General features: G+C 37.5%; 1 protein-coding gene across 1 annotated transcript; it reads left to right on the forward strand.

The window, feature by feature from the left end:
• The first annotated feature begins 1,231 nt into the window (after nt 1-1,231).
• LOC108977995 (integrin alpha-PS3-like) lies at nt 1,232-14,252 on the forward strand. The gene is made up of 14 exons (XM_018948022.1): nt 1,232-1,477; nt 1,537-1,782; nt 6,806-6,906; nt 6,976-7,122; nt 7,486-7,664; nt 7,735-7,959; nt 9,604-9,706; nt 9,788-10,363; nt 10,588-10,717; nt 12,002-12,370; nt 12,432-12,501; nt 13,048-13,490; nt 13,553-13,688; nt 14,002-14,252. The coding sequence occupies exons 1-14, from the start codon at nt 1,296-1,298 to the stop codon at nt 14,131-14,133; spliced, it is 3,039 nt and encodes a 1,012-aa protein (XP_018803567.1). The 5' UTR covers nt 1,232-1,295; the 3' UTR covers nt 14,134-14,252.
• The last annotated feature ends 1,061 nt before the right edge of the window (nt 14,253-15,313 follow it).

Below are 15,313 nucleotides of genomic sequence, written 5' to 3' on the forward strand. Positions count from 1 at the left end.
GGCAAGGTTAAGATTCGACAAAATATGTTATCGTATTCCAGAAACTCGTGAGTTATGATGAATAAATTTAAATGAAATTAATATATTAATTTGTTACATATGCACCATATATGTATATTGTTTTACGTCAAAATTATTATTATAAAGTATACATTGTGAGAAAAAAGTACGTAAGTAATAACGCAAAATATTGTATTTAATTATTAGTCGATATTTATTTTGTCGCCTTCTAAATAATCTTCAGCAGGGGATTTATGCCAAGTCTTCAATAAAGCTCAAGCAGTGGTGACAGCAATACAATTCTTAGAGCGTCGTTATTTAACAGCTGCACTTGCTGAAGTCGTAATATTAGCTGGCCACTAGCTTTTGATCTAAAAGTACCCTGAACTCAAATWATTTAAATTGAAGCACAGTGTTTCAGCGGCTTCTAACCACTTCGAGATTATTCGAACCCCACGAACTGACAGTAGCAGTAACAGGTTAATTGAAAAGTCCTCGGCCTAYCATAGTTTAACATACATTTTTATTCATTATAGCGAACCTTCTACTTTTGGATACCACTTTTGTACCACGATTTGTTCTTTCCTTCAAAATAGGCCTCAGTTTCGTCGATCAGCTCTTCTTTCGACGACATTTCTTCCCAGCGATCATTTATTGAGATCCGAGAACAGGAAATAATCGATGGGGACCAGATCTGATCACGAAATCACGTTAACTTCGGTTGTGCCGGAGCTATAATACCTTTCACACATAATAAAAAAAAAACATTATACTACCTTGAATTTTACAGCTSAGCTTGTATGGCAGTTGTATGCTATAGTGAGTCGATCTGCACAACTCTTTCAGATATTGCAACATTGCCGTAGACAATAGCTCATTCTAAATATCTCGCTCATCCTCGCTAAATGAAAATGTCTTACATATAAAAGCACTTGATTCCGATTGTTTTAACCAGCATTGAGTAAAATACATAAAACTAAACTTTTCGAACAGACTGCACGCTCTTTCATTCACACTAAATGCATGTATATTTAAATAGCTGGATATGCAATCACAAAKTATATATATGTATGTATATAAACATAWGTATATATGTACATATGTATATTTACGAATTTTAAGACCACATTAGTCGGCGTGTGATATCGGTACAGTAGCAAAGCGATAAGTAAAATTAGTCATATTTAAGATCCCAACATAAGTCAAGCTCAGTGCGAGAAGTGCGCTCACTTTCAGTCTGTGCCGTTGGATAATTCGAGTCGGTTTGTTATTAAATTAAAAATTCTTTTATCGAAATGCACCTCCTTGAGTTCTGCTTTGTATTGTTATGTTTAAATATATATGCCATAGAGTCATTTAATTTGGCACCAAAACCAAATCTTATAATCAAGGAACCGTTAAACGTAGCGCCAGGAAACGGTAGGCAAAAACCGTTTAGTTCCTACTTCGGCTACACGATTTTGCTACGTGACAAGAGGTAAATTGCRCCCCATATATCTAGATATGTCTATGTGATACCAAAAAATTCTTTTAAAGCATAATAATCGGCGCACCACAAGCAATGCATGGATCGTCTCAAAGCGGTGCGATTTACAAATATGATTTTGCGACCAAACAARTGAAACCGCTTAAATTGGAAAATGTTGCGGAGTTTAAGAACTTCAATTATCTGCGACCAAATAYGGAGCATCAATGGTTGGGTGCGTCTATGGATGGCGGTAGTAAAGATGAGGAGCCGTTGATTGTATGCGCTCCGCTAAAAACTGCCACTTTGGACGATAAGTAAGTAAGATTAGATATGTAGCGCACAGAAAAGTTGGTTTACGTAGAGTGATCACAAACGAAGCCGATAAAATACAGATATAAGGTYGGAAAATGTGAATAAACCAGTACGAAAAGTCGGAGTTGGTATACATACCACTAATAACCATATAAGTAGTGTGTAGTATTTGGTGATGTGAACAAAACTGTTAGACGATTTCGATCAAGSTTTCTGAAGCGGTTGTCTCAAAGATGGTCGAAGTCGAATTCTCCTATGAGAAACTCTTTGATCTATTCAAAATGATAAAATCTGTATTACCTAGTATTCAATATTMATGAATATTTTTAAATATTAGAAAATTATGAAAGAATGATACATCCATCAGAAAAATATTAAATATTTTTGTGAATTGTGAGTCACAAAAATTTCACATTTTGAACCAATTCTTATCAAAGCTGTTGCAAACAGTTCATACTTTAACAAAACAATTCAACAATATTTATTTTGTGGAGTTCAAAGTAATCCTCATCAGATGTAATATACTTACACATGCCAATTGAATTTTTTTGAATCCTCGAAATACTTTACTTAAGAACTTTTTGGGATTGCTTTCAGCGAGTTTTGTTTTATCTCTTCGATCGACTGAACACGGGTTCAACAGAGCGGCAATTTCATTTTTGGTAACAAGAAAAAATCACACTTAGCCAAATCTGGTGAWTACGGTGGTTGAACGTTGATATTCATTGCGTTTTTGATCTAAAATTCGTTCACAATCGAGACTTCATGCGATGTTGCTCATCATCGTATTAAATCTATGAACTGTTCTTCCACTATACCGGCCGTTTTCGACAGATATGCTCAAGCAAACGCCTCAATACGGTCAAATAGAAGTCCTCATTGAGCGTCTGTCTCTCCGTAACAATTCATAATTCTCTAAACCACGATTATTAATATGATGATTAATATGATTGACATGCAAACAATGTCAAACTCAAAAATCCATGTCTCATAGGCAGTTATAATGCTCCCTATGAATGTGAGATCGGAAATCGCACTATCAAACATGTCCAAAGAGACCTGATTACGGTACTCCTTTTGAAAAAAATTCAACTTTGTCGGAACGAGTCGAGCACGAATGCGTTTCATACACAAAATATCCACCAAAATCATTCAAATGAATACGCAAGAGATGCTGAGTTCTCTTGCCATCTCTCCAACACTTACCTGACGATTTGGAAGCACCAAATTCTTCACTTGTATAATACTTTCCTTAGTTAAAGAGGYCRAAGCTCGTTCAGAACGAGGCATGTCTTTTACGATCTCTCGACCGTTTTTGAAGGTTTTGTAMMAATYGTAGGCTTGTATTTTTGATAAAACTGCATCACCGTAAGCCGTTTTCGACATTCGCTACGATTTCGCAAACGAAATTTGGTTAGAAATACAACATTTCAGACAACTAAAACAAAAAGTTGAAATCCGGTCGACTGTCTGCCTGTCGGTCCGTTCGTGCAAGCTGTAACTGTGGGTAAAAATTTTTGAAAAAGTGGGCGTTGCCCCTTGGCCTAGCTCCTATATAACTAATAACAGCATTTTCGAAAATCCGGGTGAATGTTCATTTAATTGTTGACAGCTGCTTTGCTTGCACGTGTTTTGGATCGTCTTCGATTTTTACCTATTCCAAAAAATTGATCAAAGAACCTGTATCAAATTTTGTGTGAAAAACGAAATTAAGAGCGCGGATGCATTCCGAATGTTGACTCTGGCATACGGAGAAGCTACCTTGGATCGAAGCAACGACACACTAATGATGCCGCAGCCACATGAAAGGACGACGCTTCCCTTGACGAGATAAAGACGACATCGAAGGAGGAGCTGAAGAAGATAAAAAAAAAATAAAAAGATTTTTTGAAGTGCTTCGAAGATTGGAAAAACCGTTGGCATAAGTGTATAATATCTCATGGGGATTACTTTGAAGGGGACAAAATAGATNACTAAAACAAAAAGTTGAAATCCGGTCGACTGTCTGCCTGTCGGTCCGTTCGTGCAAGCTGTAACTGTGGGTAAAAATTTTTGAAAAAGTGGGCGCTGCCCCTTGGCCTATCTCCCATATAACTAATATCAGCATTTTCGAAAATCCGGGTGAATGTTCATTTAATTGTTGACAGCTGCTTTGCTTGCACGTGTTTTGGATCGTCTTCCATTTTTGCCTATTCAAAAAAATGCATACGGAGAAGCTACCTTGGACCGAAGCAACGTTTATCGGTGGTACAAAATGTTCTCAGAAGGCCGAGAAGATGTGACAAAAATTGACTTTTGCGCCACGAAAACGCCCGTGCTCACACATCGTTGCTTGTGCGCGACTTTTTGATCAAAACAACACACTAATGATGCCGCAGCCACCGTATTCCCCAGATCTGGTCCCCTGTGACTTTTTCTTGTTCCATAAACTGAATAAGCCCATGAAAGGACGACGTTACGCTTCTCTTGACGAGATAAAGACGGCATCGAAGGAGGAGCTGAAGAAGATAAAAAAAAAATAAAAAGATTTTTTGAAGTGCTGCGAAGGTTGGAAAAACCGTTGGCACAAGTGTATAATATCTTATGGGGATTACTTTGAAGGGGACAAAATAGATATTCATGAATAAATTAATAATTTTTGAAAAAACACAAAATTCGCGATACTTTTTGAACACACCTCGTATAATAAGGGATGTTTTTATTGACAGCTATGACCATATATTAACCTTTTTTAATAAAAAGAAGGGTTTGCCATTATATTATAAAAGCAATTCCGAACAGTCCACTATGACTGGCTCGAATAAATAAAAGTCAAAAGGTCAAATTGTCTACTTTTTGCAGCAACCGGGGACGTCAGCAAGACATCAATCGTATTGAGCTTATCTGCGTAGAAACACAAAAAATAGTCTAGCGGTGTTACGTCGCACGATCTCGGAGATCATTTCACAGGCCTACGAGGCGTGATAATGCATTAACCAAAAGTTTCTTTCACTAAATTTATTGTTTGGTTGGCTGTATTGTATGTAGTGTCGTCATGTTGGAGGCAAAGGTTGCCCACATTAACTGATCTGGCACGAAAAAGTCACTCATTGTGGCTCTATAGTTTTCCATTGACTACAAAATTATATCGGGTCGGTGACTATCTCGTTTTGGGTCCTCTCACGTGCGACGTGCCTGATGATTTTGTAAGCCCGGAAATCATTATCCTTCTGTTAAATCTTCTTTAAAGTGTCGGATGAATCCATTTGGGTCTTCTTCGGTATACAGCATCTACAGCAGTAGCGTCTTCGGTGCGCACTGTACGAAATTTCTGAGGATGCCCATAATCTACTAGAGCAAGCGTGGTGCGAAACTAATTCATGATTGCTTGAATTAGCTACTTTGCAGGGCTACAGTCCTACAGTTTACAGCCTTAGCTTGAGCTTAAGCTTTCAAAGCCGTTCTGGCATCGGCGGGGTCAGCATCCTTAAGAAGGAACGAATTGAAAATAATCACACTCTCTTTCTATCACATGAATGAATTATATTATTGTATTACTTGTTATATGAATTATATTAAAAAGTAAACCTGTGCTTTGTAGAAAATATTGGGTAGTGAAAAATTCTTTTCGTATTGTAACATTAGACGAAAAGTGGATCAAATACGACAATAATGTGGAAAAAAGATCATGATCCCAGCGTGGTGAAGCTCAAAAAATGGTCGCAAAGCCAGAATTGACGCCTCGCAAGGTTATGCTGAGTGTTTGGTGGGCTTGGAAAGGAACCGCTCCAGGTTACTTGAACGATATTCCTACATTTTACTGACAACAACTGCTGAGATTGAAGCAAGCAATAGGAAAAAAAATGGCCAGAACTGATCAACAGAAAGGGCTTTGTCTTCCATCAAGACAACACTAGACTACACACCTCTTTGATGACTCGGAAAAAAAATAAACAATCTTTAAACAGATTAGTGGTCATCTATTCGCCATAAAATGAACTGGAAATTGTTCAATGTCCTTACCTTTTAAATCTCTTGGATTTGTTAATAAAAAAAGGCTTTCAGATATTATCGCCAGATGTGTTACAGTAAAGCAGGAGAGTTACTTGATTTGTGGATGCTTTAAATCTACAAGCTGYCTTTTGAGATTTTGCTATAAATGTTCTTTTTGTAATTTGCTTAAAAAACAATGCCGTTTCGTCGGCATTAAATATTTAATCTGGAATATATATGCAATCTTGAATTATTTTAGTTCATCCGAATAGTTTTTTACAGCATTTTCTGCTGTTGATGCCAATTCTCTTTGARTTTGTACATTGTGAAAAGTGTGTTTTTTCAGACAACTTATCAGCCATCCATGACCTACATTGATTTGTTCCGTAATGGGATACTAATGATTTAAACTACTGAACTTGGTTATATATTCTAAGTGCTTTCTCCTTAATAATTTTTCCATCGTTAAGAGTTTTTTCGTGTAAATTTTGAATCCATAACACCAATTGTTTTTCAGTTTTCTCCAAAGTAGAATTTCGTCTATAAGAAGTTGCGCTGACCCAAAAATTACTGATTGTCGAATGGAACTATAAATTTGGTTTTAATTGTTCTTATTGTCGCTTCATTTAAACCAAAAGCTCTGCCAATAGATGTTGAATCTTCGCCACTTCTTAGACAGTCTTAGACAGCCGTTACTAATAAAATTGYTTGTCTCTTCAGAGTATGCCGTTGTTTAGGCATTGTATTAATAAGGTCATGGTAAAAAACGAAATAAAATGAAATTGCTTATTACAAATTTCTAAGAAAAGAATCTAACACAGTGTTAACTATTAACAATAACGATTATGTAATTTGAAGATTTCACCATTTTATAAAAAATAACTAACTTAGACATTAACTTTAAGAACTTAAATAATATATTGCGTCATCAACGCACTGRTATGTTAAATAGAAAGGGYATTTCCCTGAAAGTAAAYAAGCCGTGAAGTAGRGTTGCCATTTGAATGATATCCAACACTGCAGAAAATCATGAAAAAAAATAAAATTTTTCAGCCAAGCGTACATGCACGGCATGTGCTATTGGACCAACAACACAATGGACGATGATTCAAAAAATCGAGTCTGGCAAATATTAAGTCCATTTTCSGCTAAAGGTTTGCACACTCTTCAAGTTCCCAACTAAATATATGACTGAATTAAATGATTTCTTCATATATATTCAGGTAAGCAGAATAATCAGGATTTCAAAGATGAAAAGGGTAAGCCGCTATTCGGCGACCTTAGATTTGGTGAATTCGGTTTCAGCGTCCAATTAACGCCGGAGAATGATGAAGTTATATCCGGATCACCTGGCGTCCTCAATTGGTCAGGTARGTAAAAGAGGATTATGTACCATGAATAAATTGTGTATAATAATAGTAATATTTCGACCTCATCTCTCTCCATAAAGCCATAAGCCGCAATCGTGGTATATTACCGAGCTTTCCTTTTATATTATATTATTTTAATGAAAGTATCAGTTCTTTAGGGTTCTTCACTAAATACGCTTAGGTCGTCAACACAAAACTATTTAACTGAGAAAGAAAATAGATCTAGGTTATTCAAAATCGATAACAAATAATCCGAATATTCGTATATATATTCCCATTCTTAAGCATTATCCAATCGACAATAGTTTTGTTTTGACAATATCTTTTTACACTCAAAAATAAAACGTATTTGATACTCTCCAGGAAAGGTAATACACTACAATATGAATACCCAAGAACCCAGAGCGACAATACGCGGACCAAAAATGGCATCATATAAAGGATATGCCGTGGGATGTGGGTACTTCAATGTCAGCAACAAGGAGCAATTGTCATACGTGGTTACTATGCCAAATGCGAACAGTGAAACAAAATTGGGTTCGGTAAGTTCGTRAGCGTTCACTTTAACTGAATTATCCGCTTGTCAACATGTACTATAACCGTTATTTGCAGGTACAAATTTACACTGCACCGCCGAGTTGGAATGTAGAATTTCCGCTACAAATAGGGTATACCGGCGCACAATATGGCGAGTACTTTGGTTATTCCCTACTGGTGGATGACCTTAATGGTGACGGCCTGGATGATATGCTCATTGGCGCACCACATCACACAGTTAACAGTGTTTTCGAAGCGGGTGCAGTTTATATGTTTATAAATATTGGACGGGGAAAACAGGTAAGAATTCTCACTAACTAGGTGAATGTGTCCAAATTGACTGTATACATTAAATGAAGAACATTCTGTGAGTCGTGTGTTCACGTGTGGTCATCGTATTCAACTTAAATTGCTGTTTAAAATATAGATTTCTTCAGAACAAATACTTTAAGATTTGTCCTTCTGTAATCAGTAAGATCATTTACTAATTTAGACAGTAGTTGCTCTGAGGTATCTTTTTTAAGTTACTAACTCTGTCAGCAAGCCAAAAAGTTTATATTCCAAGTAAATTTAGATTATTGCAAATTATTTCTCCTTCGAAGTCATTCTAGATTATTAGTCCTCTATTARGAGCTATTATCATTAGCTATCGCACAAACATATGTATCATTCATGCAATTTTTGAATATAGAATTTGAAGCTCTAAGTTTTCAGACACAGATGTATGAAAATTCGAAAAATCAATGAGACTCAGTCCGATTAGTCCTTRGTAATGTCAAATGGAGGCTTACAAAAGTTTAATTTCTGAGAAGTATTCGTCAAACAGAACATCAACGCTTATTACACTTCGTAATAACGACTTGTTATCAAAGTCTGATTGATTTTCAAGTCTCTTGAACTACGAAGCATTTAAATATCTAAGACAAGTTCTATATACTGCTGGATATTCTGTATTCATCCGGCTCGTAAGTGTTGTCAAAAGGTTATTACCTGTTATTCGACCTACAACCGTCCTGCAGGCCTTTCGATATCGTGTGAGTAAAAAGCYTTTTTTCAGTCCTCTTGCAGATAACCTTAGCGATCCTGCAAATATCTCAAGCATTCTATCTGACACTGGTCAATCTGCTTTCAGTTCATATATTGTTTTTAGTCATTTTCGTATTTCCTGTACTGGTTCGGTAGACAGACGGATGGTACTTTTAGGAATCTTCTAAGTTATTTCGTTTCTCGAAAACCATTTATGGCCTGAAACTGAATATATATGCACCTGTTTTCCGGCAGCCGCTACCTCTACTTATTTTTCCCAGCTTCTAAGGACATTCTTTGATGTAATGCGATGTGTATCGGCATATATGTTGATCTTATTTCTATTGTTTCCTTCGTTGTCCACTACCTCAGCAATTTTCCTGATTGTAAAGACTTCCGCCTGGAAGATACTGCAGAGAAGCTTGAAGTATGGGCTGATATCCACTTTCGAGCAATGTACTCCATGAGTCCATGAGTCATTTTCGATCTGTCTGATTCGTAAAGTTGTGATATCCGCGGGCGAATCCTATGCTCCTGCGCCATTTAACCTCTTAAAGTGTGACCAGTAAACTTTTCCAATAAAACCTGAGAGTACGTGGTCTATTTTATACCCCAACTCACTGCTYATTGAGCTATGACCGAAGGTCATTGAGAAGAATTCACCTAACGCCGCCAAACTTGCAACTGATTTTGCTGCAGAGCTTTTCACTTCATTGTTGTTTGGTGCTAGTAACCTTTCTAGTGCAGCCGCTGGTGTGATTCATAGCGCTCGCGTTACACAGRGAACAGTGAGTGGCTGTTTCCACTCTAACGGTTTTCTGTATGAGATTTTGCTGACATAAATATATTAGAATRCCGAATAAATACCAGAAAATTCCTTCYATAAATKWACTTTATTTCGTTATGTGGTCCTTAAAGCTGAGTTTCAAGCAAACATTGTTGAAGTCTCCGTTTTCGAGCAGTGGACACTTTGGAACTTCATTGGGTAAACTGGGAGACGTAAATGGTGATGGTTATAAAGGTGAGCTCTTTTACTACTTACATGTATCACATACTTTTTGCGCACTTAACAAACTTCTACTTATTACATTCCTTTCGGCAGACATAGCCATTGGAGCTCCGTTCGCTGGTAATAATGGCAATGGGGCGGTTGCCATCTACTTTGGCGGTCCGAACGGTCTCGGCGTCCAACCACGACAAATATTGAACGTGAGCGAGCAATTAGTCGGCAGTGGTGGCATGTTCGGTCACGGTCTCTCCCGAGGTGTTGATAACAATMCGAATCACTATAATCTGGCTGTCGGCGCACCAAATGCGGATGTGGTGTTTGTTTATCGCTCGTATCCGGTAGTGAAGATTAATGCGACAATACGGCCAAAGAATTCAATAATTCCCACAAATACAACAARCTTAAAATTCGACATATGTGTTAATATCCAAAGTAATTCGACGAAGATTCTAAGGCAAGAATTGCTACTCGATTTGGGTGTCGATGCTGAGGAGAAGCGTATAAATGTGAGGCATTGCATTGGCAAGGATCCCTTCATGGCGGGTTTAAGGCCGCAATGTCTGTCATGTAATGCCACGCTCATATCCGATGACCATTATATATTTATACCGATAATTATGGAGCTGACTTACCGCTTGAARAATGATGGCAAGACACAAGAGGACTCGGGTGAGTAACAAAGTCATACCAAATGTTTGGAATCGTTAAAAAAATGTCACTGGTCAAAGAAGTTTTGAAATTTTATCGCTACAAGAAAAGGATGTATTTGGGTTTTCGTACGTTTGAAAACACTATTGGCGATGGAGAATAATACTTTTTACGTCATGAAGACCAACATTTTTAATACAACTTAATGACTCTCCAGACTTTGAATATTGTTTTTTATTTTACAGAATTTTGCAGTGATTGTGCGGTCGTAGATCCTGCGTGGCCAAACATGGTGAAAGCTCATATCCAATATCTACATAATTGCAAGGGTTCGGTTTGTTCCGTCGATCTTTGGTTTAGAGGTGTAGAAATACCGTAAGTTATTCATAAAGTCTGCTGTTGATCTATATATACAATAAATTGTTTTCGGGAGTGAGAATCGGTGGACCAAAGTATTATTAATATTGTAAGCCTTTTAAAAACTACAGTCCGCATGGGCAGATTAGATCGAACTCCAAGGGCTCTTGCTTCACGTGATACCAGAATTAAGTCTCCTGCCAGACTTCGTAGCCCAAACTACTACCAGTAAAGCCGCCATACAGCGCTATTCTTGTAGCCACACACCACTCATACAAAAACTACACCTATACAAAAACACCACGACCTATCAGATATGCACCTCTGATGCAAAAATGCATTCAAAGGCCTATGTCYCGTAAGTAAAAAACTCTAATCTCAGACAAAATCCAAAGTCAGGGTTGCTCGCAATAAACCCAACGTCCCGAATGTACTCATAGGTCACTCGATTGTTAGAACTATTGTTCCAACGGTCTTGCCATTCACCCGGACAATCGGTGGATGAATCGGCGATTATCTACCTTTCAGCAACATTGCCACTCTTTTTCTCATTGATATAACAGTCCCCACACCTAAAGCACAAATATTTACAATTTCTAAAATTGTCTTCCCGCCCGCTCTAACTCAGACCGCGAATGACCTTCAACCGGAAGAAAAAGATCATCCGCATACGCACAACAATTACAAAGTGGCTCGAGTTGTCGCAGCAGACGGTCCATYGCGAGATTCGAAATRTATATACCACAGATGGAACYCTGCGGGCAGCCAAAACCAGGCATCATACACACTGCGTCCTTCGCCAAACCCAAACCGCCTCTCCGACCATATAACCCACGTAAGCCCATGAAACCGTTCAACGATAACTCTCTCCAGCACTTTTCCGAATATGGGAASGAGACTGGTGCCTCGATATKAACGGGGATCGCTCGAGATCTTATCAGCGAACCTCAAGAGAAGAACAACCATAGTTTTTTTCCACTCACATGATATCCCTCCCAGACACACTATCATAAATTACCTCCAGTATTCGGGAATGAACTTCCACAAGYTTTTGCMCATCTCTTCGTTCMAACCATTAAAACTARRKGACCGTTTAGACCTAACCAACTCACCATCATCTCTCGTTCTACCGTCASCTATTCTTTTTCGAACTGAGATTAAAAAAATGCTGAGACTTTGAACCTCCATGCGAATAGTATGCCGCTGACAACTGATAGCACCGAACAGAGATGAGAACATTATATTAGCACTTGCTTATCACTAAATTTATTTATTTTTTTTTTTCTTCCTTTCTGATACCAGTAAGAATGTAATATTGGGCAGCGGCAGCGTATTACCTGTCAAATATATTATAGCTAACAAAGGCGAGGAGGCCTACAATACCCAACTCATCATAAAATCTTCCTTAAACGTGCCCATTGCAAAAATGCCTGCCGAATGTGTTGGAGAATTCGAGTTTGGTTGGCGTGTGGTATGCAGCATTGCCAAGCGACGTGCCTTCAAAGGTACCACGGAACTGGAGCTCAGCCTTGATCTTAGTAATGTGGTCGGTGCTACTGAAGTGGAGATAAATGCAATTGTTCACAGTACGGGAAATGAAACGCATCCAAATGATAACAAATCGTCTGAAAAAGTAAAACTTACCACAACAGCTGAGATTTGGATAACAGAGTGAGTCGTTAACGAATTTAGTTAGAAAGTAACTTTACGAATAATTCACTTCAATTTGCAGGACTTCAACAAACAAAATTTTTGCTGAAACCGATGGGAAAGAAAATATCGCGGTTTCAACGGCTTTTGAGGTAARTTTAGGTGCTGCTGTAATTTGTTTCAACTAATCATATTAACTTCCTATGTTACTGACCAAACAGTTATCTACGACAGTGGAGTCTATATAATAAGACATAAGACTAAACCTTTTTAAATGGCAGATATTGTTGTATATTTTGTAATAGAAATCACGTCAAGTTAAGAAACAAATAACTTTAGAGGTGTTAGGGACGAGACTGTATACGTTCAAGTGCCTTTATTATGCTTGGGTAAAGTGAGTAAAGAGAAGAACTTTATCAGCAATAATCGATATGGTATATGCTTCTCTTCTATGCCAGAACAAGTTGGCCAAATATCTATCTTGTCTYAGTAAGAATCCACACGCTTAACTTAAATCCTTCTCCGGATGCCAATCATAGTAGAAAAAGATGGAAACGATTGCTAATGTTTTAATAATAGGAGTTTTAAGACTTCCAAAAGCAGATTTTTTTAAGTTCAAAAATTAGAAAGTACAGCTCGTCGACTTACAAAATTCTGGCGTTTAGAATTAATATCTATTTCTAAATAACTCTTTACAGATACAAAATATTGGTCCCAGTCCGCTGAGTCTCTTCCACTTAATTGTTGATTTTCCTATTGAATTCAGCGGCAGCCAATATATCAGCAACTACTCAGCGCAAGCTCATTTCAAGGACCTTGAGTATCAGCGTTTAGATTTCGAAAAATCTGCACCAGTGTCGCCACCAACATTGAACACTTCTGAGATATTATACTTGAATCATTTGCCCGAAAATCACACGACTTTTGTCAGTTGCCAATCGACCGAAAACTCCGAGACGAAAATGTCATGCGCCTTGAGTGATTTACTGCTGACGAATGCCTTGTTCCCTGGCGGGAATATCACGTTGTTATTGAACTATGAAATGAACTGGAAAAAGGCTGAGAAACTGCTGCCAAGCAATAGTCAATATTTGGCCCATGTCGCAATGGTGAATTTGAAGACGGATATACCCCTCAATRGGTGCATAATTATTTATTTGAATATCTTGATTACATTACTTACTTATTTCTATAATTTTATAGTAACTTAAGTGTKAAAAAGCATTTCAAAGGCGCCATCTTTGTGAAGATCGCTAAACGTAATCTATTGTGGATATACTTGGGCGCTATAATTGGTGGTCTACTATTGCTTATTGGAATGATATTGCTGCTAAGAAAGGTGAGCGAACTTGAACAACTTTTTCCGTTTTGTTAGGCTTTGACAMACCTGTACACACAAAGCAATAGGCGCGAATATATACAAGTTGAGTGAGAGAAGAGTACACAGCTATAACACATACCTTAGTAATAAGAAAATCTACATACAGACTACCATATTGTGATTTCATAAACATTTTTGTTTAGTATGAAAGCTTCTACTCTCAAACAAGGCGAGAGGAAAATGGCGAATCCAAGACGGCTCATGCATCCGAAATATTCATTGATTAACAACAACTCTTTATTTTTCTTATTTAAATATTTCTTGCTTCCAGCTGGGCTTCTTCAAACGATTGACAAAGGAAGAAATGGAGAAGAATTTGATTGAAAAGCGCGAAAAGGCGCGCATGAAGGAGGATCTCGATGTGTGTGTGGCCGAAATAGAGGAWGATTTAACCAGTTCTTAGTGGTTTTGATGCAGTGCAAAGGTTATTAAAGCATAAAATATTATTAAGTCAATTGTTGATCATTTATGAAGATACACATTTGTTCATGGGTTTTTGTAAAATAAAAGAGTATTAAATTCTCCAAAACCAAAATATATGCTGAAAGTTTTTCATAAATATTTACCTGTCCTAATACTCAGTGCGACCTTTCTTTAACTTATAAGTGAAATCAAGCTGCTATAATTGATATAGTTAACCTTCAGTAAAGCTTAAGAAACATCTAAGATCATCTTTCATCGCTCATCATGTGGTCAGACCGTCGTAACTCCGCTGCAAGCTTACAACAAAAGGTTTTGAGCTTTGCGGAATTTTTGATTTGATTCAAAGCTAATGAATCTAGTCATTGACCCAATATATATAAATTATTTTGAGTGTACAAAATATATGACGGATCCTTGGGTAAGTGATCAATGAATGCTCTTTATCGTCGATATCTCAGATTGATCGGATCTCTTCGAAAAAGTCTGCGTAGGAACCTGAAAGTTTGCACTCTACTTTATTTTTTTCTCCGCAACTCCATGAAACCCGTTACAGAGTATTCGAGATAGAAACCACTATTGGAGGGGAAATTCAATTTGGTTGATAAGATATTCATACAGAAATCTACTCAAAGCATTTTTGGACTTATAAACTCGAATTGTTGGTCAGGGCACTTCTAGTTGACTTGACTCACTCGTAATTGGAGTCTATAGAACAACGCCAAGTCGGACACTAAACGTAAAATATCTAATAATTCCCGCTTCAACCGACTACCATAGATTTTCGAAATCATATAGAATTGGAACTAAACTCGATCACAAATACTGCCTTCCCTTCAAGAGAAGAGTGGCAAAGAGAATAGGTAGACAGGGACGCAATCGAACGGGAGGTGGTGTCTTTTCAGTAAATTTAGATACCAAAGTCGCCTTTCGCTTACCAGACCACTGCATTGTCTTTCACAGCTGTTCATTTTTACATGTAATTTGTTTGGCGACATTCTTGCAACTATGCGAGGCCGTTTGCAGTGGCAACAATGGCAAGTTGTCGCAATTCACAACCAGCTGATAATGCAAAGCGTTTACTTTGTGTTTAATATGGAAACGGTAAGTAAATTCAGTGCATTAAATTATATGCTTATTTTATTAATATGCATAACTAAATT

Source organism: Bactrocera latifrons, unplaced genomic scaffold, assembly GCF_001853355.1.
Source record: "Bactrocera latifrons isolate USDA-ARS-PBARC rearing strain unplaced genomic scaffold, ASM185335v1 scaffold_99, whole genome shotgun sequence".
Taxonomy (NCBI): domain Eukaryota; kingdom Metazoa; phylum Arthropoda; class Insecta; order Diptera; family Tephritidae; genus Bactrocera; species Bactrocera latifrons.